Source organism: Plasmodium knowlesi, assembly GCF_000006355.2.
Source record: "Plasmodium knowlesi strain H genome assembly, chromosome: 14".
NCBI lineage: Eukaryota > Apicomplexa > Aconoidasida > Haemosporida > Plasmodiidae > Plasmodium > Plasmodium knowlesi.
In genome coordinates, this window is record NC_011915.2 from 1,978,656 (window position 1) to 2,005,852 (window position 27,197).

Here is a 27,197-nt window from a genome sequence, read left to right on the forward strand (position 1 = left end):
ACCCAGGAGGAGGTGTGAAAAAAACATTACGGAGAAAAAAAAAAAAAAAAAAAAAAAAAAAAGGCAACAAAAAGGCAACAAAAAGGACATGTTCCAAATAATCAACACTTGATGCCACTCGAGTAGGCGACAACTCTTTTCAACGACGATGTGCAGGGGAAAATAAGAAGAACCCTTCTCTGCACAGTGTGGTATTATTTTTTTTTACCCTCGACGCAGCTATATTCTGTGCTGGAAGGGGTGGATTCGTGAGACGAACGCGACCACATGTGCATATGAATCTGCATGCAGGCAGGAGAACATTCTCCTGGGGATAAAGAATTACAAGTGCCACTGATCAGTGAGGTACAGTTTACAAAAAAAAGTGCGGGAGGGTACGAAGGTGAAGGAGTAGAATACTTTCATCCTAACAACTAGGTGTTTTCACCCATGTATTTTTGAACTAAAGCAGCCCCTCCACATTCGGACAGGCACTAATTCGATTGTTGCCATCATGCATGACTGTCGTTGGCCAATCTATGCCAACCGTTCATAGTTCGAAGGGATGAAGGAAGAAAAGAATTCCCAAGGGGATGCATTCATTCGTACATCCCACAGAAAAAAATCGACCCCATCTGAATATGACCGACTGAGAAATGCCAATAAAAGGAGAAAAAAAAAATTGACAGACGAACATTATTAAAGTGAACAAAGTGGCTTGCTCCTCTTGATTAGGAAGACAATCGAAAAGGCTGTTTCATCAAAGTGTGATCCTTTTTTTTTTTTTTTTTTTTTTTCTCTCTTTTCTTTCTTTTCTTTCTTTTCTTTCTTTTCTTTCTTTTGTGTGCTTTCTTCGGGGGAAGGAATAATTAGAAAAAAAAAAAAAAACGTCCGCTCGTCCATACACATTAAAGTGTCGCTTCTTTCAAACTTCATAACTGGAGTTCTCAATTTTATAACCGCCTCGTGTGTAGCATGTGTAGCGCGTCCACATTGTTCCGTTTGCAGATAACTGCTTTTTTTTTTTTTTCGTGACGTGTGATCCAGGGTTGGAGAAGAAGAAGGGGATGGTCTTTTCCATCCGAGGTTATCACTTTCTTGGTCAAACATTTCCTACTCCCGCTTCCCCTTTCCTGCCAATCCGTCCGAAGCAATACGAATGCATTGACCATCTTTTGAGAAATTTCGGAAAAAAAAAAAAAAAAAAAAAAATTATGAAGCAGGCCGATTAGGCAACTCCTAATGAAGTACCTCCCTGTGGTTGGCTTTTCCCATCTCGCTCTTTTCCTTTTCCTATCTTTACAGAGGGCATGCAAATAGGCTAATCGCTAGGTTCCTCCTAAGTTGCTCAGTGTGATCATTCATTCACGAACATGGAACCATCTCCACTGGACATGATATAATCGAACGCATTTGCATTTGTACCATTCAATGCTCCTCCTTAAAAGGAAATAAGCTGACAAAAGGGTTACTTACGTCCATTAGGACAGATCCACGAATTGATACTCTAATGCCATGTATTCCAACTACCAACCTATGCCTCCCGCCACTGATGGCACCCTTTGGTTGTGGCTGTCCTCTTACTGCATTTGTTCGACTGTTAAAAAGGTTCCTTGTCTGCCCCTCAGTTCGGAGCTAAGGAAGAGGAGGAACAGAACAAAACAGATGCAATAAATTAGCATAACAAAAGGGCTATTTCCCCCAGTGGGTCATTGCCCCTCCGTTACACCAAAATTAAGAAAAAGATCGTTCAGGTGATAATTGGCCAGTTTATTCAAAAGTGTCTTTCTCCTTTACCCATGTCCGACATACTTCTCCTTGCCCAAGGATTTATTTATTCATTTTTTCTTTTTTTCTCACCTCAGCTACTTTTCAATTTTTTTTACATTTCCTTTCACCGGGAAAGAATGGATTATTTAAAATCGTTCACAGGGGAACTAACACGCAGAGTGAGCCCTCCCCAAGTAACACAAAATAAACACTTAAAGTGACTGTTAAACATGCAAATAAAAATTTTTTTTTTTTTTTTTTTTTTTTTTTCACCCCCTCCACCTGCGTGTTTTTACCTCTTCCATATGGGTGTATGTTTTGCGCAACGTGTATTCCTTATGCTTCTTTAACTCGGTTGCGAACTTGAACGGGGGGGGGGGGCCATGACGATTAGCTCCTTTCGGGAATATCCCTGCGCGTTTCCTTTGTAGTTTTTTTTTTTTTTTTTCCATTTCAATGCTTGCACTTGCACCTGTGTTCTGATGCTCTTTAAGCGCCAGGCCGCGTCCACGAACAGATGAGAGCCTCCGTGCCACCATTAACACACTTCGCGCGAATTCACACAAAGTTTTGAAGGGGGGGGAGAAAAAAAAAAAAAAAAAATACCTGACATAGAATTGATTAGGAAGGGGGGACACATGTCATTTCAACTATACTAACACTGGCTCGTTAAATTCTTTACAGCCTTCTCCCTCACTTTCAAAATAACGGCGTACACCATTAGTGACTTGGGCCGCTTAGCTCACGTGTTAGTTCACTTTGGTTTACGCTCTTTCTCACACGTAAGATCCTCTCGTACACGAGGTGATATATTACGTGCCGAAGGACGCTTTCACCGTTGAGAAAAAAAAAAAAAAAAAAAAAAAAAAAAAAAAAAACCACGAAGGAGCACTTCACAAAAAATAATGCGCGAATGTGCATGCTAATTCATAACACTTCTGCTATGTTATCCACGTATGTATATATGTAAATATAGTGTTTGCCTTACAATATTTTTGCCTAAAAGCGTTTTTTTCTACGCTATGAATTTTTTATATCTCTACATCCTTTTACCCACATGCGTTACTTTTGCCAGTTTGTATATTATTTACTTTAACCTTCCACTGGCTTGTTAATTTTTTTTTTTTTTTTTTTTTTCCCCCCCCCCCCCCCCCCCCGTGCTGTTTTATTTTTTACCTGACTTGTACATGTGAATTTTTTTTTTTTTTTTTTTTTTTTTTTTTTGCCAATATAAGCAAACATCTCAAGTCCTTAACTATACCATTTTGCTTTCTCACGACTGTAGGAGAGGCGCCAACGAAAACGTTTTCGTTTGAGAGTATAATATCCTATTGGATATCCCTCAATCACGTTGTACTTGGCTGCCATTAGCGCGCTGCTCTATATTGCCCGCTATTGCTTACATTTCGTCGTTATTGTCAGTGAAATATCGTTCCCAGGTTATTTGTCATAACAGATTTCACCGTGTACTCTTATAACTATTTTTGCCTGAACGAAATCGACTGTGTTTTGGGCCCCCATTAGACCGTTCATGAGAGGTACCTTTAAACATACATTGGACCCTCATTTGAAGTTCGTTCGAAAAACATTTTTCTATCGATTTCCTCAAGTTTGTCCCATCGTGTCGCACAAATGGATAACCACAGCGCTGACAAGAAGGTGGAGGAAACCCTTAAGGGAGCAGACATAAAGTTGCTCCTGATTGACTTCGACGGCACGCTCTTCGTGGACAAGGACATCAAGGTGCCGAGCGAAAACATCGAGGCCATTAAGGAAGCCATCGAAAAGGGGTACATGGTGAGCATCTGTACAGGGAGATCCAAAGTAGGAATATTAAGTGCATTCGGTGAAGAAAATTTAAAAAAAATGAACTTTTATGGTATGCCTGGAGTGTATATTAACGGAACAATTGTTTACGACCAAATAGGATACACCCTGTTGGACGAAACCATAGAGACTGATGTTTATGCAGAGTTAATTAGCTACCTGGTGGAAAATAATTTAGTTAACCAAACGATTTTCCATCGAGGAGAATCAAATTATGTTACGGAGGACAACAAATATTCCGACTTTTTGCAAAAAATGTACAGCGAAAATAGAAGTATAATAATAAGGCACAATGAAATGCTCAAATATCGAACCATGAACAAATTAATGATTGTACTGGATCCATCAGAATCTAAAACTGTCATTGGCAATCTCAAGCAGAAATTTAAAAATAAGCTAACCATTTTTACCACTTATAATGGACATGCGGAGGTAACTAAATTAGGCCATGACAAATACACAGGAATTAATTACCTTTTAAAACATTATAATATTTCTAACGATCAAGTGTTAGTTGTAGGTGATGCTGAAAACGACATCGCTATGCTTTCCCATTTTAAGTACTCCTTTGCCGTTGCCAATGCTACTAATTCAGCCAAATCTCACGCCAAATGTGTACTGCCACTTTCGCACAAGGAGGGAGCTGTGGCCTATTTGCTTAAGAAGGTATTCGATTTGAAGAAGTGAACTCTCGTTGCCATTTCCCCATTCGTGTGGGCCACAAACCACACCATAAAAATCTGCAAACCAGGATCCACTCAATTTCTCCCACCTCTTGTGTAACATTCTACACCTGCATATAGCCGTCTTGACGTATAAAAAAAAAAAAAAAAAAAAAAAAAAAAATTGTTCCCGGGCTCTTGTCCCGAACAGATTTTACCAAACAAAAATTGTGGCCAAATAATATTTTAACTGATTTTTTTCCATTTTCATTTTTTTTTTTTTTTTTTTTTTTTTTTTTCACCGCGCGCTTTGCCAGTGAAACTCAGTTATCCGTAGGATGTGTGTCGCTGCGGCTGTTACTTCATTTTGTTACAACTGTTCATCTGTTGTTGTTCTGCCTTCGCTGAATAGTTGCCCCAATTTTTTTACCACTAATTGAACCTTACGGGAGATTCCCCGCACCCTTACGTGGGGTTTCCCGTCCAGGGGTCTCCTCGGAGTACCCACCACTGTTCCTTTCCAAACGATATAAAAAATCTCACGCCAAAATAGATCTGTACCTACGGAGGTACGTAAAAATACCTTCCCAATTGAGGGGGGGGAGAATGCACAATTTATCGACACATAGGTTCAATGCGAAGTGTGATAAACACACAAAGTTGGGTTCCCCCAAAAAGGAGGTCCAAAGGGAGGAAGCTTAATTTGAGAAACATACTTGGTTAATTGCCCGCACGGAAAAAAAAAAAAAAAAGAAAAAAAAAAAAAAAAAAAAGTGTGTGTTACGAGAATGAGCGTTAAGTGGAAAATGGTCGAAATGGGAACCTCCCCTACAGGGATCCTTTTCCGTACATTAGGTGATGACCAAGGAAACGGCGTTCGCTATGTAGCGAAGGAAAGGGGCTGTTCACTACTCTTCAACTAACGTTACCCACTTTTCGCAGTTCTTCAAGGGAAGGGGGGAAAGGAGGGTACAAGGAAGTGGACAAGAAGGGAACCATAATGTGGCAATAATATGGCAATGGTGTGTCAACATTTCTGTGAAATTATTTAAAGAGGCACAGGGACACTTACCTGCAGGTTCGGAAGGGGATATTTCTCGGGGTCGCGATCCGAGTCGCTGCGAGGGGAAGGGGGGAGGAAAAAAGGAGGTGAGGAGGGGATCATCATAATAATGAGAAAAGGGGGGGGGGGGGGGGTAGGATATGAAGAGAAGTTTCTGCATTTTGTGTGATTCTTCATTTCGTACTGAATCCATCTGGTGAGGGAAGAAAGGACATGGTTAAGTATGATATATTTATCGGGAGAGTCGAAATCATTTTCGATGGCTTGAAGAATTACTGCAATGGGATAATCAATGAGATTGTGTTTCCTTATGAAGTCAATAATTTTTATGTATTTGTTTGCAGATAGGAAGAGATGAAGGACCATTTCATATTCGCCTAGTCGTAAGGACATGTCCAGACACAGTTGATAAGCCCAGGTGTGTTGCGTCAACTTCCAGTAATGAAACAACCGCTTGGTTACTTCGACCGAATCGGCTATCACATAGAACTGCAACAACTGGCGCAGACAATTGTCCTGCTCGTAGAAGATACAAATGTCGAAGAGGAAGGTCTGCAGGATTCTATTCGGGATGATATTCAACATAAGAAGTGATTTCATATACTCCAAAACGTACAGGAGGAACATGGGAATGCTCTGGAGCTCGGAGTAGCTGAGTTTCAGTCTGTACTCCTCCTCATGGATAGTACTTTCCTCTGTTCTGGGTGATACCCTATCTCTTTCGGCATTCCCATCTACATTTTCGGGACTCCTCCTCCTAATTCTGTACTTCTCCATGTACCTATCGCCTTGCTCATCCCTTCCACCGATTGATCTCTTCCTCTCCCTCTTGGCTTTCTCCATTTGTCGAAAATTAAGTGAAAAATTGAACAAGGTCTCCTTTCTGTCCAGACCATATTTTTTAATCATGAAGGAATGGAATACATCAGTGACGATATCCCTCTCCGTGATGAGTGTTTTATTTCCCAAATTTTTAATGATATCATCTACGGGTTGAATAATTTTGTGGTTAGCTGCTCTTACAGATAGGGGAGCTCTTTTCTTTGCAGATTGCTCAATCAACTTGCGATAGTTTAGGTTAATGATATTTACGATGGTGAGGAAATCCTCTATCTGAATGTCGTTTTCCAATGACAGGAAGAACATTTCGGTGATTCTTTTTTTGCAATTTGGTCTGCGCAGGAGCACATCCACGGAAGTGTTCTGGGGAGAGGGGGGAAAAATGAACAGGTGAAAAATCGGCAATGTGAGAAGGCGAGAAAGCGGCTACATGAATTGATGAGAGCAGAACGCCACGATGGTGAGAACGCCCCTGCCACCGGGGGGGGGAAGGTTGGGCACCTACCAGGTTGGCGAAGTGTTGGCAAATCTGGAGCATGAAGAGGTCGTAATCCACGCGAATCTTATAGACATTTCCATATTGGTTGTCCATCAAGACATTAAAAGGGTGAAAAGAAATATGGCTTAGCACAAGGTGCGTTCGAAATTCCTTCGGGGAGGTCAAATAAGCAATGTTAATGGTATGGCTACTACTTATATGCTCGGAAAGGGAAGTAATGAAATTGGTCTTCCTTTTCTTCTGGTACTTTACATCATATAGGTACACCTTCTCATTGGCATAATTAAATACACCAAAAATATTATCCACGGAAAAGGTTTCGAACACTCCGTTGCAAAACAAGTCCAGTACATAGTCGAACGATAAAGAGGAAGATAAACATCGAAAAGAGATTCTCCCATTTTTATAATCCTTATGAATACAGTAGGTTTCATCATACAGAGTAATGATTTCTATGTCATTTTTGCTGATGGGTTCTCCCTTTGGCGTATTTAACTCGATTTTCTGTAATTTTATAGCATTACTGTTGTTTAGTAGGTAGGGGAAGATGACATGTGTTTTGTGGGTACTCGAAAGCAGGGCGATGTAGGAGCTCTTCTCATCATACCAACACTGCTCGCTTTTCATTACGTGTTTCTTCAAGGGCGTTATCGTTAAGTTGTCGAAGGAGAGGTGGAAAATCTCTACTCCCTGGTTGGTCACCACAGCAAAGTCGGCCGAAGAGGTAGCAGCGGCAGAGGCGGTAGATGTAGGAGACGAAGGAGAGGATGTGCCAGTGTTGGATTCTCCGGCCTCGTTCCTACAAGCGTGGAGCCAGAAGGTAGCCAGGATTTTACACTCGCTCAGATTACTTATGCACACACTCAAATATATATTGTGGTTGTTCAAAATATCAGAAATCTGAATCCTATTCGGGTTGGTTGAGTGGTAGAGGAAGAAAGTGTTGTTTGGAGCGAAAGTTATGTGTTCACACAATTCTGAATCGAACTTCACATACACGGCTTGGTAGTTCTCCTTCATTTTCTTGATGTCTGTTACGAGCAGGGCCTTCGCGGCCACGTTTTGGTGAATGATCAGGTCGTTCATCTTGTCGTAGAAGACACGATCGTTGCTGGAAACCTGCTCAGAGGAGAAAAACGGGTGGTAGTCACGAGGTTGCCATGTAGTTTAAGCGATGACCCATCTGCACCACCTGGAAAAAAACAACCCCCTATTCCGAAGAATGAATAGACCCAACGAAGATAATACAAAGCTAAGCGCGCTCCCTCCACCACTTCTCCATTCATATATGTTGCTGTCCTCATCGCGCCCCTTACCTCCCACTGATACACTGGCTCCGATATTTGCGCTGGCGAATACGCCGAAATGGTTCCGTTCCGCTTGGTCTTCCTGATAATCCTTTTACTGCGTTCATTCGAATCCTGTGCAAGGAACTCATCATGAGTGTGTTTCTCTTTACACTTATCCTTGTCCGGAGAAGAAGGGCTTTCGCCCCCCGGGGGTCTCTCCCCCTCGTGATCCATAGTCCTTTAAAAATCTTCACCGCCCAATTCGTTTATCTGATTAGACCATCTTCCATCCCCTTCTTAGGGGATCCTCATGGTCTGCGCAATTCGATCCGGCTGGAACAGTGGTCGAGCGATTGCTAGAACAATTTTTTTTTTTTTTTTTTTTTTTTTCCCTTCAGGTGAAACTCGTTTTTTCGCTCATTTTAGGCATTGCTCGGCTTCTTTTCTCTTTTGCTACGGCTCCTTCCTGATGTGTCAGTGTGGGAATTTTTTTCGACTCAGGTGGGTCTGTGCGGGGGGTGTATTTTGGCTTCGCGGAAGGTCAGTTTCGTTGCTCCGCTTTTACGACCCCTCCCACATTGTGGTATTTTTTTTTTTTTTTTTTTTTTTTTTTTTTTTTTTTTGTGCACCTGAAGATGACGCTGCACGAAAAAACGTAAGCATGTAGGCGAGTTAATTTTCAAAAGGGCCAACATTCTCAGGAGGCTCAAATCGTTTCCTTTTTATGGATTAAAAAGTGTAAGCATTTGGTCGTAGAGGCCGACTCACAGCGTTGCCTAAGTATACGCGCAACCGGTGAAGCAGTCCCATCGAACGGTTGGAAGTGGTAGAATAGTCGAAGTTGTGGAGATACCGTTAGTGAGGAAAAAACCTCCGAAGGGACCGCTTCTTAGCGGTTTTTTTGTGCATCACTGAGCCTGCACATAATGTTGCAAAGTTGTGCGGGGTCCTGTACCCTTTTCCCTTCGCACTTAGTGTGCAGGAGGAGGGACGCAGTTTATCGAATCAGGGTGAGTCTGCTCCACCCACAGCAGAGACAACACAACTCATGTAGCAACACCAGGCATAGAAAAATAGTAGTAATTCCATTTAGCCAAAAGGATCAAACACTCTATTATAAAAATATCCCGTTCTGTGTAGAACTGCTGGATGCTAAAAATAAAAAAGATATCTTGGAGATATACAAGATGGTGAGAAATGAAGATGACAGGAAGAATTTTCCCTCTGATTTTGTTGATAACTTATTTTCATGCACAAGAAAATTTGTCCGTTCTCTACTGCCACACGAGTTTGTACGTATTTACAAAACAATGATCGTCATAGGGAAGAAGGATAAGGAGCTAGACTTGCTAATGCATCAACAGATGAAGAGGATACATGCGAACTTTGATGTGATCACCATTAGTAAGCTCTTTCAATTATTTACCATTGGCAAGTGGAGGCCAGTTTATTTGATAAAGATGCTGACCGAGACGTTCCTCAGATGCCTGGAGAGGGAAGGGGTAAATCAATCTGACGATCAACGGATCAACGGATCAACCGATGAATCCACCAACCAAACCCACCAATGTACAACTGATTCGACCCTGCGTCCCTGGCATGTGCGCGAACTGGTAGCCATTTTCTGCTTCTTCCGTATCCAGTCGGAAAAACACATAAAGAACATTTTCCACCACTGCACCCCGTGGATAGGAAAGAACATACAAAAGTTCACCCCCAAGGATGTCACCATTATTTTGTATAGTACCGTGCACCTGGGGAGGCAGAACCCCATTATCCTAAGTGCCGCAGTAAAACATGTCACCTTTAATGGAGATTCCTTTCAGTTTTTCCAGCTAGCCATTATCCTTAACTGCTTCGCATCATTGGGAGAGAAAAACAGCAAACTGTGCAAAGTTGTGTGCGACCAGGTTAAAAGGAGGATGCGTCCAACCCTCTCTCCAGGGATAACCAGTCCAGGTGTTCACCCCGATGAAGTGGTCGAAATAGGTCCCACTGATATAGAAGCAGACTGCGCGACAGATGTGTTTGGAGGTTCCTCAGCTAATGCACCAAGTGTATTTGCAGTCAACCAGAAAAGGGAATCTACAGATGCACACAAGAATAATAAAAGATGCTCGATTCAGGGGGGATATCCAGAACCGAAAGATGTGTCTGTGATGGTGAATGCGCTTATAAGGCTAGAGCATTATGATAATGCAACCTTTAATTGCCTTATCCCGTACATCGTTAATCACGCATCTAAATTTTCTCCGCAATCATTAAGTAACTTGGTTCATGCATATTCGCAGATGCAAATAAAGGACACGCTGATGTTGGAGAAACTGTCAGAAGAATGTATTATAAAAATGAAGAAGTTCAAAAATATAGAGATGAGTAATTTGGCTAGCTCACTTGTTAGATTAAACGTAAAAAACAAGGTTCTCTTTACCTACATGATTGATGAATTTTTGTACAGAGCCACCATTGGGGTGAAGTATAAGAATTACCAGTTTGATGTGGTTTCTCTGCAACAGTTTGCTTACTCTTTTAGCAAGGTGGGTCTGAGCGATGAGAAGGTGTACGTCATCCTTCATCGCATGCTCCTTCGAAGAATCGGTCAACTTCGTAAAAATTCCAAGAAGGGGGATAGAGCCACTGAACTGTTGGTGGGAAGAAAGGATGAAAAGAGGAATGGACAACCACATGACCAGCCAGATATGCGATCGAATAAGCATCCTGTCTCCTGTTTGGGAGGTATCGTCTCGAGAGGACCACAGTTTGATTTCCTGTGCTTATCTACAATTGTGAACTCGTATGCCTCTGCAAAAATAAAAACGAAGAACTTGTTCCACTTTATTAGTTACATTATAAGAGAAAAAAAGAAAAGAAAAGAGATACTATCGAACCAGTCCTTGTGTTGTCTAGTGTATGGACTGGCAAAACTGCAACTGCCGGATCGGAAGATTCATCAGTTATTGCTGAAGGAAGGCACCGAGCGGGTAGACACTCTAAAACCTTTCCAGGCTGTACTTCTCCTGTACTCGTTTAGCAAGCTAAGGATATATTCACGAATGTTTGTAAAGAAAGCAGTTCAGTTGTGTAGTCGGAACATACACCAATTGACCCTAGCAGATTTATCATTAGCATGTTACTCGCTATCAAATATGCTCTACAGAGATGTAATATTTTTGTATAAAGTCTCCAAAGTTATCCTTGTAAACAATTTTGAATTCGAGAAAACAAACATCTGCCAACTGTTCAATTCCTTCACCAAGTTATGCTTCTTCTACAAGCCGATTTACCAACTGATCTTCCAAAGGATGGTCGTGTGCATGCACGACTTGGGGGAGAAAGAGTTGGCAAACGTCTCGCTCTCCTTCGCGTATTACTTCCACACGGTGCGGTTGTCCGTGTGTGAAGGGGAGACGGAGAAAAAGGAGAGGAAGGAAAACGTAAAAGAAAACGTAAAAGAAAACGTAAAGGAAAACGTAAAGGAAAACGTAAAAGAAAACGTAAAGGAAAAGGTAAAGGAAAAGGTAAAGGAAAAGGTAAAGGAAGAAGTGAAGCAAGAAGTGAAGCAAGAAGGGGAGGGCGCCCCCTCCCAGGGAATTCCCCCATCGGAGTGCCACCTCGTGCAAAGCCACCCGGAGCTTTTCTTCAGAAACGAACTGAACATTTTTTTTAACCTCATCTTTTTGCTAAACGAAAAGTATCGCCAGAAAATGTCTATCATAAGCATACAGCAGTTGCAGGTAGTTGATCTCTACCTTAGAGCATTCTTTCCCATGTATTGTAACTTTCCCGGATTTTTAAAAACGTTTTTTATTAAGGTGAGAAGTGTGAAGCAATGCATCGATGACTACCTAATGATGTCGTCCAAGACACACCGAAACGTATCCCGTTTTCTAAGCTTGGTTGGTGTTACGCATAGGAGTGAAGTTCAGTTTGGCCCATACCAACTGGACATCGTGGTGGACTTGCTGCAGAATAAAAAAAAAATGAGGGGGTTTGTACGAACCTTGGACGACCCAAGCGTGGAAGAATCATCCAATGTAGATATAATTTATAAGACGAAAAGATTGGAGGGGCAGAGGGTCATCACAGAGAACAGCTATTCCGATGGATCCAATGCGCATAAGGTGGTGGAAAAAAAAATAGAAAAAAATATCCTCGTGGAAGTAGATGGAGTGTCTCACTTCTACAGAGAGAGTCACAGTAGAGCCATCAACTCGATTATCAAAAATTTTATTTTAGAAAAATGCGGTTGGCACATAATACATATCCCCTATCAGGAGTGGAATCAGTGTGTCGATTTTAAGAGGAAGGTTCTATACGCTGTGCAGGTGTTGCGGCAAATTTTGCGCATAAGCAGGGAAGACATCTCAGTCGGTGATTTTCTTCACCTTTTGAGGGATCCTTCCCCTGTACAGGGACAAATATACAGGACAACAGAGGTTGCTTGCGCGACGAACAATGAAGAACATATCACACCTGTAGAAGCGGAAACAAGAACTTCTAGCCATGGAGAGGTGAAGAGTGAAACCGAAGGAATGGACACCCCCCACTTTTACACCGTCAGCGAAGAGGAGCTTTTCCGCAATCAGACAAAGAACCGAAGCAGACATCAAAAAGGATTAATGCAGAAGATGCACCAGGACAACCAACTCACCTACCCCTTTAACGTGGTACACCCAAGGGGTAGTGCAGAGGGAGAAGTCGTTGCGAACGGAACACAGATGAGTTCTCAACCCCCCATGAGTCCTTAGACGTGAGGCCAATTTTTCTGTGACATCCTTTCTTTTCCTTTCCTTTTCCTTTTTTTTTTTTTTTTTTTTTTGTACAACAGGCAGAATGAGAAGTGTAATTACAGAGCTGTTTCTACATTTGGAATTATCCGCGGGTACGGCTACTCCAATTCTTACAGAGCGACTTGTTCATGGATGGTTGGTTCTTCCAAACACATTTGTTCAAGCGAACATTGCAGTTAGTCTGTGGTGTGTGTGTATATGTGGATTTTTTTTTTTTTTTTTTTTTTTGACATTTCACGACTCTTCCTAAATGAAGACATAGTTTTTACCCTACGGCCACTTTCACAATGTGTGTGCCATGGGGGGAATCATCATAAGTTTTAATTAAAAGTTCGATTATGTAGTGGTTCCTACATATTGCATGGTGAAGGTAGAGGAAAGTGGAACGACGCACCGTCTGCATGTTTTTGCACATGTTCTGCGCATGTTTTTGCGCATGTTCTGCACATGGGGTGGGTTCCCTACATAGGGGTAGTCACTTAGGCGGGTCGTTGTTCCATTTATTTGTGCGCTTTGGCATCGGTCCCTTCAGTACTCGCCAATCTTAGGGGCCAGGAAAAAAGTGAGGTGCGAACTGTCCTGCAAGTCTGTCAGGGGTTGTTTGAAGTTAAACCTGATGGACACGGGGATGTTGGGCGAGAGGGAAATGTACACTTCATCAGAAAGAGAGGAGGCTCGAGAAAACATGACCAGGTATCTCGTGGCAAATTCTTGAGAAACCGACTTAGAGCAAGTGATGGAAATATCAGCCATGTCATTTGTAAACTGCTTAGTAACTTTTATGTCGGCCCCAGTAGTACTTAACACCATCGTGTCCTTCTTCATGGAAATCGAAACATTGTCTCCTATAGAATTTAAATATCTTGTAAACTCCTGAAACTTTTTGGATTTCATGGTACACTGGCAATGGTATTCAGACTGTGGAATTTCCAAATGCTCCTTCTGTGTATTAATTAACTTCACTTGTATTTCGAGCGAATCCTCCGTGTTGGACTGTTCTTCTTCATCGATTATACCTATGTTCAACACTGCTTCGTTGTCGTTATCCTCCTTAAAAAGAAACACTGTTGACTTCTCCTTAATCACGGACAAGATTTTTAGCATGAAGTTGATGCTGATACCAAGCACGCAATTTTTGTCACACCTGTGGGGGGAGGGAAATGGAAGAGAGTAGCATTATGTCGACGTGTATCTGCTGCGTTGTTATCGCGTTGAAAAAAAAAAAAAAAAAATTATGAACGGGTCAGGCAAAATCGTGACTAGCCAAATGTGAACAAGCTAGCTAAAATGGTGTGCAAAAAATATATATAAATATATATATATATATATATGTATATATATGGGAACTCCCACGTGAACGAGAGGGAGAGCATTCTCCACGTTGCAAACCTGTAGTGCTGGAAAAAATCCGACATGATGTTCAGGTCCACCAAAGACACATGGCTGCAGTCCATCGATTGCATCTTTATTCCATTTTCGTCACACTCCAAGTTCACTTCTGTGCAAATATCCTTTAACGTTTCGAACAGTTTTTTAAAAAACTGTCCATCAATTCTGCACTCAAACATGCTTGCGAGGTTTGTGTGTAAGTGTGTGTATATATGGGGGTCTTCCCGATTACTATCGTCTATACTACGTTATGTGCTACCAACTATCTTGCCGCCTATCTTCACGTCTACCGCCGAGACACGCGTGCGCTGTAATGAAAGCCTTCTCCCTTGTAGCCCAAAGCTGTTATCTCAGCAGGTCATAATGTTGGCTGAACTACGTGGCACACGTGGAAAGTGTGGCGTGTGTGTTATGTGTGGCCAGAGCGAACAAAAAGTGAAGCGACGAGGAAAATCCACTACAGTATCCTTATCGCAAGGAAAGTTGATACTAGTGAAATTTCCTAACTTGAAAACCAAAAAAAAAAAAAAAAAAAAAGAAAAGAAAAAAAGAAAAGAAAAAAAGAAAAGAAAAGAAAAAAAGAAAAGAAAAGAAAAATTGTGCCGTAAAATTGCTTTTATCTCTCACAAAAAAAGAATAATGCAATAAAATGGGAGAGCACACAAAATTAGCAGCAGGGGATCTTTTTTTCTTTTTTTTTTTTTTTTCTAGGGGGGAGGGAGAGTGGCTGAACATCTCATAAATCGTGTCAATAGTTTCGCCAAACCTGTTTGTGGAATCATGCGGGATCGCTTATTATGAAAAAGAAGAAAAAAAAAAAAAAAATTTTGGAAGATGGAAAAAACACACATGTGAATTGTGTAAGCTTTTATCTCGCAGTGCGGATGGAGCGTTAAAAAAAAATAAAATAAAATAACCCCCTCGGTGTTTCTTCCCTTCGTGAATGCACTAGTGCGAAATGATGCGCGCAGTGTGAAGGGTCTGGCATGGTGTGCCCAGGAAGGTGAAAGCAAGCGTGCCCTCCGATTTATTTTCCAGCCTTGTTACTTCTTCACGATGCCTACCCGGGAGCGCTTCCGACTCTCCACGCGCCACGAAGCTTACACACACAAATTGGGAAAGCGCATTGTGATCCATGTCTAAAGGAATGTGAATGCGTTTCGACACATCAAAGTGGAGGAAAAAAAAAAAATATATCTAACATATAACATATAACATATAACATATAACACGTAACACGTAACACATAACACGTAACACTTAATAGCGCTGCAAAACTGGAGACTAACAGAACGGGACCCTTTGGAGGAGAAAAATGAAGGCACATGGAAATGTATCGACAGTGAATAAGGAGTTGGCGCGAGTGATACATTAATTTTCGATAACATTTCCATGTGCCTTCATTTTGCGCGTATTTAGTGTAAAAGGAAGTCTTTCCGGGGGGTGCCAAAATGGGGAGAACACGAACCTTTTTGGTTTGCATGTCAAGCACATGGTTAATTCACCCTTCCCCCGTGATAAGTCGAACTTCGAACGTTGAGTTACGCGGGGAGAGCGATAAATGGGGGGAGGAGGAGGAATCTAATGGATGGTTACTCTCTCATTGGCCGATAAAACGTTTTCGTTTGTTTTTTCCTCCAGCTATATCGCTTGTTACATGTGTAAAACGATCGGTCAAGCTATGTGGAGGGTAGAGTGTGTCCATATAAGCATATATGTTTCTTTCTTTTTTTTTTTTTTTTTTTTTTTTTTTTTTTGTTCTTTGCTCAATAACTACTCCCTTTTCCGAAACTGCGAGCCTGCTCTCGCCCAAAGGAGAACTCAATTCTGCTTGTAACAGAATGACAAAGAACAGGGAACCCTTTCCAGTGGCAGAACTGATTTTCCAGTTGAATGCCCCCCTCCTCATGCCCGTACAGTGAAGAGGAAGTAGCACTGGAGGGAACACGACCAACTGGTCTGTAACTGAGGGGGCTACTTAAATCTATCTTACCTATTCAGCATAACTCCAGATGGGGCACCACTAGTGAGGAGAAAAAAAGGCCCAGCCAAAGTGGGTATCTGAGCGGGTGATACCACCCGACCCCCAATTATAGGGTTAACGAACATGGGAGTGTAAAACCGCTTAACATTATAACTGTGTGTTGGTGACGGGCTCGTCCTCTACAAAGGAGGGAGGCATCCCCAAGTGGGGGCAGACATAATGCTATTTCTTGTTCTCACTCCATGTTCAAAACAACAACGAATTGCGCAACATGGAGTGAGAAAATGCCTCCCCCCCCAAAAAAAAAATACAAATATTAAAAAAAAAATACTTACAATTGGAGGTTGCATGCCCGCAAAATTGTCCTCACTGCTTAGCCAAAAAAAAAAAAAAAAAAAAAAAATCCCTTGTTGGATATGCAAGTGGGATGGAAATAAAAAAAAGACTCCAACATTTCCCATTCATTTGGTTCACTTCATGCCGAATTGGTAATCCGAGTAAGAACAGGTCGAGCGACACGGAGGAAAATTAAAAAAAAAATAAATAAAATAACGTCTCGTCCAAGTAATATGAACAGATTGGCTACATTTCCAAATGGGAAAAGGAAAACGGCGATGCTTCTCCGAGGAAAAATTATAAGTACAACACTTTCCCCCCACTGTAAAAGGTGGGCTGTTAAAAATATATATAACGCCGCCCCGACAACGGTTTCCCCAATTACGTGCCTCAAATATTTTTTGCAAACCTTTGCGAGGCATCATCCTTTTGTCAAAAAGGGAGCAACACAGTCAGCAAAAAAAAAAAAAAAAAATGATGTTGCGCCTTCGAAAAAAAATATAAAATAATAATAAAATTAAATTAAAAAAAAATTGCAACATCGCAATAGTTTATATTACAATCTAAGTGATGCTCAAATGTTCATAGAAACTGCGTAAGCATGAGAACTGCCACATATAATTATGAGTGATATTTTTACAATTGACTGGAAAATATACAATTGAGCTACTTATAAGGGATGTGGGCGTCACTTCCTTCACGAATTCACTAGCCACATTTATATAAGTACAGATATTGGGTAGCCTTTGAAAGGCAGAACGGGGATCAGCTTCAAGGGAGAAACTAAAAATTTGTTCATATGTTCATATGTTCATTTGTTCATTTGTTCATTTGTTCATTTGTTCATTTGTTCATTTGTTCATTTGTTCATTTGTTCATATGTTCATCTGCTCATCTGTTCATTTGTTCATTTTTTTTTTTTTTTGATGCATGCGAGTGGGCAACTCTATATCCAAAGTAATCAACAGAAAGCGTAAAAATGAAATTTAACAAGAGGAAGAAATCCTTCAAGATAAAGAAGAAAAGCTATGGAGGTAGGAAGGAAGAGGGGTACAACTCCGAGATAGAGTCTGACGACATACTGTCCTCGGAGGCATCGGAAAGTGGGAATCAGAGAATAAAGGTGGGGAAGAAAAAAAAACGTCACTTCGCATCAGTCGAGGGGGAGATTACGGACGAAGACGCAACAGATGGAAATGCAAGTGATCTTAATGAAGACGGCACCACCAGTGGTGAAGAAAATGGAAACACCTTTAATAACCCGGAAGAGAGGAAAATACACCTAGCGAAAAAGTACCTCAGAGATATGGGCATACAGAGCAGCGATGATGAGAATTCCCAAAGTGATTCCCCTGAAAACAGTGATGATGAAGACAAGTCTGATTCCACTTTTAGCGACAATCGTCCTTCCCACGGAAATGATGAACAGAGAGAACAAGTAAGTAAACTGATGATGCAAAGGGAGAGACAAAAAAGTAGGAAAGCGCTCTTAAATTTGGGGAATAAAATAAAAATTGTGTATGACGATAAATTGGCTTCTTCGAAGGGGATTTCCAAGAAGGGGTCAATTTGCATGAACAGTTCAGGTGAAAATGGTCAAAGTGGCCATACAGGTAAAACTGACCTACCAGGAGAACATGCCTTTTTCTTCCGTGGACACAAGAAGAGCGTCACTTGCGTTGCTTCCCCAGATTTTAACCTTTCCTTCTTTGACTACTACGAGTACGATATGGCAACTTCCCAGTGTGATGAGCGCGATGCCTATGCAGGGTACAACAGTGGGAAATTTTACAGAGATGACAATCCCAGGAACAGTCCGCAAGTAGACGAACATTCTGGAGACAATGTAGAACATGTCATGCAGCCAAAGGTGTTTCCTAATGTTTCTCTCAGCACCGCCTACACAGGGGGCAAGGATGCCTGCATCATTGAGTGGGACTTAGCTAGAGGAGAGAAAGTTCACATTTATAAAGGAAACCCCAGCGCCTTCCAAGATTTTGGAAAGAGCAATGGAATAAGTCATTTCAAGAGCGTTATGGATTTGTATTGTCACAAATTTAATTCCTTCTTTATATCCGTTGGGGCAGACAATTTAATAAACACATGGGATAATAGAGTGAAAAGAACGTGCACGCATTCTGTAGTTGGACACAAAAATATTATTAGCGGAATTGTGGGGAGCAATGAAAACACGGAGGAATTAAACATGGAACACAACTTCTTCACATCCTCGTATGATAAATCAATTAAATTATGGGACATGCGATTTTTGGACAAATGTATTAATACTTATATGGGACATACCAACAACATTTTAAGCATGACTTCCTTAACTCAGAATAAATTAATTACCAGTTCTAGTGATTATACACTCCGTTTTTGGAACACGAAAAATGACAACCATATTTTGTTTAACTTAAATTACGAAATTGTGGAGTCCTGCTGTTCCCTTAACAACAGGGTCTTCGTCGCGGGGACTTTCTCTGGCCACATTTACATTTTTTCATCTTCTTATAAAAAGCCCATTTGCATCTGCAAAAATGCACACAGTTCATACGCAGTGACTGCGCTTGTTAGCATCCCGTTCACGGATATTTTTATTTCCGGGTCGTACGATGGTTACGTAAATTTTTGGCAGTACAAAAGCGTTAACAAAACGTCGGCAACCATGCGCAAGGTCCTGGCCGTTCCGGTGAATGGCATGGTGAGCCAGTTTTCCTTCTCGCCCAACTACGCGTATCTGTTTGCTGCTGTCGGGGACGAGATGAAGCATGGCAAGTGGACACGCACGTGTAGCAAGAACGGGTTGGCCGTCATTCCGCTGCGCTTTCTGCGATGAGTGCTGTGGAGCGTATTTGGTTATTCCTTTGTGAAACGTTTGGGATTCTTTTTCCGAGGTTGCCTAGTTCTGTCTAACCGGATTGTTTGTTTGTTTGTTTTTTTTTAGCTGACTTTTTTTTTTTTTTTTTTTTTTTTTTTTTTTTTTTTGCCTGACCTTTTCCACAGAAATGGCTAACTGGGTGTGCAACTGTGACAAGCAGTTCAACTCTACTTTTTAAAAATACATTTGTTTTACTGCCACAATTACTTTGTGTGTTCGCAGGTTTTATCCCCCCCCTGTCATGGACAACGGAATGGTTAAGTCTATCATGGGCGCAATTTATGCCTCAGCAGTATATAGTTTTTTCTTCTTCTGTTTTTTTCTCTTTCCTTTTCCCGTTTTCAATTTGTGTGCACTACTATTCGATCATTCCGGCGTCCATCACGTTGAGGAGTGTCGCACTGTCCAGTATGTCACTTCGTTGTGATGTGAGTTTTTAATTTTTCTGTGCCACAAGTGCTACATTTAGCAGTTTTAACAATTTCCAAGGACAGTGTGTAGCTTTTTCCCCCCTTGACCATCCCCTGCAGTTGTAGTCAACTTGGATGGCCGCTTTACCAAGTTGTTGCCTTACATTTCATGGGTATATCCACTGAGAACAACGTTGCGAACAATTCTATAGGCAAGTTGTGCATCCCACCATTTGACTAGCCACAATGCCGGGAAAGAACAAAAAAAAAAAAAAAAAAAAAAAAAGACGGGAATTTTAGCGAAACGGAGGACACCTTTTTCAACGAACATGATACTGCCGTACCTTTTGACGAGTGAGGTGTATGTTGAGGGGGGTGGGGAATCTGTCGGGGGTATAACTTGTGAGGCTCTGTTCAAGTGGAGAGCAGCGTCCCTTCCCATTAGCTGCATGTGAAGGACCTTGGGGGCACTTCCGTTCCATTCCTCGGATTTTCCGTTTCCAATTGTTGCGCTATTGGGGTGCAATTTGTTGTCTGTTTTCCCCTGTGGGTCATACATCGTCTTTTTGCGCCTCCCTGAGCACCTCATTAGGCTCCCCGAAATGAAGTGGCGGCTCCGTCCACATGACAAACACCTCATCAATGTGGAATCTTTGCAAACCATTGAATGAGGGAAAAATTCTGCTTTAACAAATCTGCATGTGTGACGAAGCGCTTAAGGAACAAGGCGCCCTTGGAAGCAGCCTGTTTTTTTTTTTTTTTTTTTTTTTTTTTGCACATACTCCGACTTCCATTCATTCATTCATTCATTTTTTTTTTTTTTTTTTTTTTCTCCGTAATGTTTTTTCGCACCTCCTACTTATGGTACGGAACGGCGATGCAAAGCAGTGTCATGAGCGCTATGGGGGTACAGGTATTTTTAATATCTCCTGTGCGTTCCACGATACTGCATTACCCCCTATATGCATCATTTTGTTAAAGACCGAATGTATCTTTTTTTTTTTTTTTTTTTTTTTTTTTTCTTTTCCTCGGAAATAGATTACATAACCACATGCTGGAGAAGAAAATCCCCCCTTCTTTTGTGATAAAATAAAGTGGATTGCGCGCACCGTCCTGTGCGGAATTTCTTTCCACGAGGAAGGTATGTGGCGTAATGCGGAATTGCTCAATAGCGTAATTCCGCCTGAACACGTACCATATTACAGGTACGTACTGCCGCTCCACACACACATACACACACACGCGGGAAAACTTGGGGCTGAATTCAGTGGTGCAGGCAAGGCAAACGCAAAGAAAGGGTTGATACAATGAACAAGAAGTATGTGTATTGGGAGAAACAGGGCAACGACCGTATGTGCGGTCTTCATTGCATAAACGCCATCCTGCAGGTAAGTCGGAAAGCTGCACCGGTTAAACTGCTTCCCGTTAAACTGCTCTGCGGTAAACTGCTCCGCTTTAAACTTCTCCGTTTTAAACTTCTCCCCATTAAACTTCTCCCCGTTAAACTGCTTCCCGTTAAACTGCTCTGCGCTAAACTTCCTCCCGTTAAACTGCTCCCCGTCCAAGCGTTACGTACCCACCACACACATACCTGTGCAGGGTCCTCACTACAGCGAAGACGTCGTGGCCACCATCGGTAGAGAAATCGACGAGAAGGAACGGGAGTTCCTGAAGAGCAGCGGAGGAGCTGGGGAAAATGATATGAATGAACTGATGAGAAGGAATTCATCCAACGTCTTGGACGACGGATTTATAAATATCTCAGTTCTCATTGAATGTTTAAGGAGAAAAAATATTTCTGTAAAAAATACATTTGAAGATGACTTAAAAAAAATTTTATCAAGTGACCACCAAGACATAGGGTACATTTGTAATTTGCAGCAACACTGGTTCTGTATAAGAAAAATATACAACACATGGTATGTTTTGGATAGCTTGAAAAGTGGTCCCCTCTACATAAAGGATATCAATTTAAAATATTATTTCAATGATATTATTAATAAGTACCATGTGTTTTCTGTTCAGAACATGAATCCTTATGTGTCTTTACCGAAAGCGGATATTAATTTTGTAACTAGGAATCGTAATCAATTTTATTTATGCACAAGTGAGATTTCTGAAATATCTGGAGTATCCTCCAATGGGTTTATAATGGAAGAAAGGGTTAGTTCCGGTAGCCCTGTGGACAAGAGCTCTTTTTTTTCGTCCACTGGAAAGGATAAACCTAATAAGTTTAAGTGGCCCGAGGGTGGGGGGCGGAAGTTGAATGACCAAGAGGGGAGCGATCTCGTGGGTGTTGGTGGAGGCGCCTTTCCCTCCTCTGTGAATGATCCGGACGATGAGCTACAGATGGCTCTTCGGCTCTCCATGGAGGAGTACGTTAAGGTGGGTCAAAGCAGGGGGATACGCGAGAATTGTGCGTTTAGAATTATCAAAAGGAAAAAGTTTGCATGTTTGCCAGTTCATCATTTTGGACAGTGTTCGTATGTACATTTACATGTACGTGTACATGTGCTAATGAGGTGACACCTGAAGGAAAGGCACTTTCTTGTTCACCCCCCTTCCCTCTTTATTTCTGTGTGCAGAATTTACCACCACCACCACCAGAAGCATCCACTGCGGAAAATTGCATTAACATTATGATTAAACTTTCGAATGGGAAAATCCACAGGCGGTTCTGCAACACGGAGACCTTGGCGGTAGGCCATAGTGCGCCGGGCCGGTGGACAGATTAACCAATGCACTTGCTGTTTTGCGCCATTATAGTGTTCAGGTAGCATACATTATACGAATATAATTTCGTGAACATTTTCTCTTGTTCTTTTTTTTTTTTTGCCTCTTCACAGGACATCTTCTATTGGCTCGAGTACGAATGGGTCAACGGTCTGGAGCTAGGTCCTTCTCTGCTACTCAGAAGTAGCTACAACCTTTACCAAATATATCCGCGGTGAGTGCGCATGGGAGAGGGAGGCACTTAGGGAAAGTACGCGTAATGCATCCCTTCCCATCCTACTCGGCGAGCACACACATGCACATACATACAAATGAATATACGCATATATTTATTTTGGTGCGTATCTGTGGACTATTCGCAGGAGGAAGTTTTGCAAGTACCAAAATGGGACGATAGAGCTGCAGACGGGGGATAAGGTAACAACAGGCGGGGGGAAGAAAATGTATAGCAGTGGCTGCAAGCATACACTATGCAAAGTTAATACATAAGCACATACGTATTGTCATGTACATTTCAATAAGTGTGAACTCATTTGTGATTCCCCGCAGGTGGAACAAGTGCAGGACACACCCCTACTGGACTTGAAGTTCGAGAAGGAAGAGTCGTTCATATTGTCTTAAGCTTACCAGTCGAGAAGAAGAAAAAAAAAAAAAAAAAAAAAAAAAAAAAAAAATGGAGAGAAAACATTGGAGAATGGCAACTGATGAAGAGAACGATGTGGCCAATCCATTTGCTCTAAATTAGTTTTTTTTTTTTTTCTCCCCCTCTTTTTTTTATGTACATTTGGCATCCACATTTTGTTTGTTCTTCACCCCCTTCCTATTCGTCTTTGCAAGCCGATTGATCCTCCCCCTCACACACACATGACACCGCCTTTGTAGTTTCTTTCAATTCAGTTGGTTAACATTTTTTTTTTAAGCATAACTATTAAGTAGCATTCGTGGGCCTAAGGGGTTGTCTTTTCTGCGTACAACCTCCCCGTATGGTCTGCTTGACCACGGGTCCTTTTTAAGAATTGATTTATAGACCACATGGAAGATTCTTTTTTTTTTTTTTTTTTTTTTATGGGGTGTTAATCATGCATTGTTCGTGTGGCATGCAATATAACTAAGCTCCTATGTTATAAGCGAAGGGAAATATATCCCTATCGTTCCATACCCGCAGCGACGGATCAGTAGGTGTGACTCACCTCTTTTGACCCTTCCCTGCAATGTTCTATTGTTTAAAAAAATAAAATAAAAAGGGGACCACTACACAAATCGTGTAAACATGTCGCGCATCGGAAAAAGGTTCACTACTGTAGCTTCATGTGAGATGCAAAGCTCACAGTAGGTCTCGTCAAAATTTTACTTCACTCTACATATATAGAGGTGGGCAAAAAAGGGGAGTGCCGCGCAAACATCACATGAACAATTCACGTATAGGAACTTCAATGCAAACTTTTAAGTGCTTGCATATATATGGTACAAAAATTGGGATGGGTGGATAAGAGCAGCACATGCCCACCGTGTATCCACTTTTTTTTTTTTTTTTTTTTTTTTTTTTTTTAAATCTTTTAATTGGCTGATTTTGCCTTAGTTTGGTGTCTTTCCAGAACTTTGAATGTTCGCCCGATAAGTACAGTTTGAAGCCTGATTTTTTAGGAAGAGGCAAGGATCCTTGGGGAACTAATTGTCTACAATATTTTGTTCGAAGATTTTTAGAATGCTAGGTTCATTTTCTTTGGGGGGTGCCTTGGAATCATTGACTTGGCTGTCATTCACACTTTTCTTGTTCTTCTTTTGGGTTACTCCTTCCTTTTGGTTGCCCTGCTTGTTACCGGTTTGAATTATCTGGCTCGCATCCATCTCGTACATCGTCACTACTTTGTTAATATTCCCTCCCTTCTCCTTTGGCTCTGCTTTCTTGCCGCTTTTTTCCGTTTTTTTCTCCAACTCTACCTTAGGCATTTTGCCCCCCTGTGAACCGAGGTCACTCTTAGGGTAGCGCAATTCCCATGGATAGAAAGACAAGGCCTGTTCAAATTCCTCATTTATGCTTTTCAAATTTTTGACGATATCTACAAGAGTTTTAATACCATAAGCAGCGTTGGCAATTCCTGTTCCGCCTAGAAAGAGTAAATTTGTGATGAGAGTGAGCTTCTTTAATGAACTTTTGTGTCTTTCCTCTAGATCCTCATCCATAAGGTAGGACTTAGTAACTCCTTTGTGAATCCTTGGAGTGCCCGTTGAAGCATCACTATACTGGTTATTTAGATAATCGTCTGGAGATTTATGCGTCAATGGGTAGGATAAACCCTGGGCGACTGCCATACCCAGGTAAGCTGAAAACAGTAATGCATTAGTCATGCTAAGATTCTTTGTCTTCCCCAAACTTTGACAATTCAATGTAAGAGTGCCATTGCTTCCATCCCTGTTTGGTGTATACTCTAGATCACAAAAATTCCCTTTCTTACATTCTCTAACTGCTAAATGTAAATCATACACTTGGAAAAAAGAAGTTAGAGGAATCGGCCAGATGAACGATTTCTCCTTATTCAATAGAATATTTACTTGGTCTATTATGGTTATTTGGAATATTCTGCCAAAATTGGAGAGTGGACATTTATAGAAGTTTACACTTACGCGTACTTTCCATGGACCTGATACAAACTGCACCGGTTTCACTGCCTTTGGCACGAACAAAGCATTTGTATTTTTCTTTGTGCATACAATATAACCTTCAAAATTAGGGGGAAATGCATACACAGGGGATAACCATGCTTCTTTTGCAAGTGTAGTTCTTCCCCCTTGTTTTTTGTTCGTTTTCATTTTCATTAATGGGATTATGGAAAGATGTTTTCCATCGGAAGGCATTTTTTTAGTGTGCACTGTTAATTCGTGATAAGACGCATCGACTGTGTGCTTTAGGAACTTCTGTTTCACCACAGTTACTTCCATAATTTGTTTGTTGGAGTTACAAATAACTTTATCATCTTCTATACGTAGATCGATTGGATGGAACTTCTCACCTTTCAGCAGAGACAAATCTATCCATCCGTTTGAATCAAACTTTTTCTTGCTTGCAATGTAGTTGATTAATTTGTTCCTTAACTTTTGAAAAAAGCATACTTCTTTTTTTACTGTCTTTTTTTCTTTTCCAATGGTCGGTGCCCAACAGAGCAGGGCGCACACCAGAAGGAAAACGATTGTCACTCGTGCGAGGAAAACCATCTTTGCTATAATGATTGGGTAGTAAGGCTCTCTCTGTAACACGTACTTAGACAAGGAAAGGGGTGCGCGTTCGACCACAAGCAGGGGTATATGCAGGAGCGTACTTCTTTTATGTATGTGTCTTTCCGATATTATTAAAACAACAGGGTGAAGGAACTTGCATAAACGTGGCTCCTATTTATTTATTACGCAAAAAAAAAAAAAAAAAAAAAAAAAAAAAAAAAAAATAGAGAGTGAGAAAGGGGGAAAAAAAAAAAGAAAGCCTACAGGGCAAGAAAATCTAAATGGAGAAAATTAATAAAAGGAAACAATAAAGACTTATGATGATAGATCAATAAAAAGGATCTAACGGAAGTATTCAACATAAAATGGAAGGGTGGTAATTTAAAACGGGATTGAGTTGTTAACGTAAAAAAGTAGATTAAAAAATATGCTTGAAATTATTGGTGAAAGCAAAATGGAGTGGCAGTCCATGAAGCGATGAGCAAATGTGCAGGCAAACGGTGCTAGGGAAATCGCCGCACAAGGCCACTACATCTAGCCACGTGGAGCGGACGGAAAACAAGGTGCACACCAACAGAAGCTGAACAAGCACTAATGTCAGCTTTTCGCTAAGAGGCACGAAAAATTGTCGTTGCCAGACTTGGAAACAACTTTTCCTTTAAGGAAACTCTCTTGAACGAAGGGCTTATTTTTTAAGAGACCACGCTTTGAGGGGTCACTTAATATATATAAGCCTCGAAGTGGTCAGATCCGTATAACGGGATGAGGGGGCAAAAAAAAAAAAAAAAAAGTTTTCACGCACATCGAGCCCTTTATCTTAGTGGATTTATAAGAGCATGCCCCAAAAAGATACATACGGAAGGTGCACACAAAATGTGCATACGAAAAGTGCCAAGTGTGCAAAAGGAGTGGTAACCGTTCACTTATACACATATGCCCACTTGCATACGTGCAAATAAGTACACAAACTAATTTATCGAAAAAGTGCACTTAACAAATGACGAGAAGTGAATTATGGCTGGTTTCTTTTTTTCTTTTTTTTTTTTTTTTTTTTTTGCGCATTTTCCATTTTTAAAGCAATTTTTAACCCCCCTTGGGGGATTTTTTCTATGTGTGTTGTAAAAAGAAAAAAAATATATGCTCAAGCAAATGCATGCATGCGGGAAATTTGCTCATTGGGCGTAGTGCACCTTGATCATACGCAGACTTTAATAAGTAAAGTTAAAAAAAATGCACACGGGGCTTTTTTCTTGAATGGAATAATCGGGTATATGAAGAAGGGCGAGCATCTCTTTCGCCTTATGCAGGATATGGGAGAATTGCCTTAATTTTTCCCTGGCTCCACGGCCCGGTCCGTTTGCCGGAAATGTGCTCGGTCGTGGATACTCTCCCAGATCAAGTGCAGTGCACTTAACCTTTTTAGCTAGTGCGACCAATGAGCCAAAAAGAGAGATGTCCTATCTCTGTATAATTTATGAGCATAAAAAGCTAGAGGGAAAAAATGACAAAGAATAAAACACACGCAATGG

The 27,197-nt window shown here is 41.2% G+C and overlaps 7 protein-coding genes across 7 annotated transcripts; 4 read left to right on the forward strand and 3 right to left on the reverse strand.

Moving 5' to 3' along the window:
- Positions 1-3,381: 3,381 nt before the first annotated feature.
- PKNH_1445700 (haloacid dehalogenase-like hydrolase, putative) lies at positions 3,382-4,263 on the forward strand (the record flags this gene model as incomplete). Its single annotated transcript, XM_002262298.1, has 1 exon — positions 3,382-4,263. One exon carries the CDS (start codon positions 3,382-3,384, stop codon positions 4,261-4,263), a length of 882 nt encoding a protein of 293 aa, XP_002262334.1.
- An 883-nt stretch (positions 4,264-5,146) lies between these two features.
- PKNH_1445800 (conserved Plasmodium protein, unknown function) lies at positions 5,147-8,163 on the reverse strand (the record flags this gene model as incomplete). Its single annotated transcript, XM_002262299.1, has 5 exons — positions 5,147-5,182; positions 5,311-5,356; positions 5,486-6,504; positions 6,647-7,759; positions 7,957-8,163. The coding sequence occupies 5 exons, from the start codon at positions 8,161-8,163 to the stop codon at positions 5,147-5,149; spliced, it is 2,421 nt and encodes an 806-aa protein (XP_002262335.1).
- A 692-nt stretch (positions 8,164-8,855) lies between these two features.
- Positions 8,856-12,677, forward strand: PKNH_1445900 (heptatricopeptide repeat and RAP domain-containing protein, putative; the record flags this gene model as incomplete). Its single annotated transcript, XM_002262300.1, has 1 exon — positions 8,856-12,677. The coding sequence occupies one exon, from the start codon at positions 8,856-8,858 to the stop codon at positions 12,675-12,677; it is 3,822 nt and encodes a 1,273-aa protein (XP_002262336.1).
- Positions 12,678-13,247: 570 nt separating this feature from the next.
- Positions 13,248-14,287, reverse strand: PKNH_1446000 (proliferating cell nuclear antigen 2, putative; the record flags this gene model as incomplete). Its single annotated transcript, XM_002262301.1, has 2 exons — positions 13,248-13,863; positions 14,109-14,287. 2 exons carry the CDS (start codon positions 14,285-14,287, stop codon positions 13,248-13,250), a joined length of 795 nt encoding a protein of 264 aa, XP_002262337.1.
- A 3,120-nt stretch (positions 14,288-17,407) lies between these two features.
- Positions 17,408-19,267, forward strand: PKNH_1446100 (uncharacterized protein; the record flags this gene model as incomplete). The annotated part of the gene is made up of 1 exon (XM_002262302.1): positions 17,408-19,267. The coding sequence occupies one exon, from the start codon at positions 17,408-17,410 to the stop codon at positions 19,265-19,267; it is 1,860 nt and encodes a 619-aa protein (XP_002262338.1).
- A 1,759-nt stretch (positions 19,268-21,026) lies between these two features.
- On the forward strand, positions 21,027-23,073 carry PKNH_1446200 (uncharacterized protein; the record flags this gene model as incomplete). The annotated part of the gene is made up of 6 exons (XM_002262303.1): positions 21,027-21,107; positions 21,319-22,104; positions 22,305-22,418; positions 22,566-22,666; positions 22,815-22,869; positions 23,002-23,073. 6 exons carry the CDS (start codon positions 21,027-21,029, stop codon positions 23,071-23,073), a joined length of 1,209 nt encoding a protein of 402 aa, XP_002262339.1.
- A 1,047-nt stretch (positions 23,074-24,120) lies between these two features.
- PKNH_1446300 (parasitophorous vacuolar protein 2, putative) lies at positions 24,121-25,665 on the reverse strand (the record flags this gene model as incomplete). The annotated part of the gene is made up of 1 exon (XM_002262304.1): positions 24,121-25,665. The coding sequence occupies one exon, from the start codon at positions 25,663-25,665 to the stop codon at positions 24,121-24,123; it is 1,545 nt and encodes a 514-aa protein (XP_002262340.1).
- Positions 25,666-27,197: the final 1,532 nt, after the last annotated feature.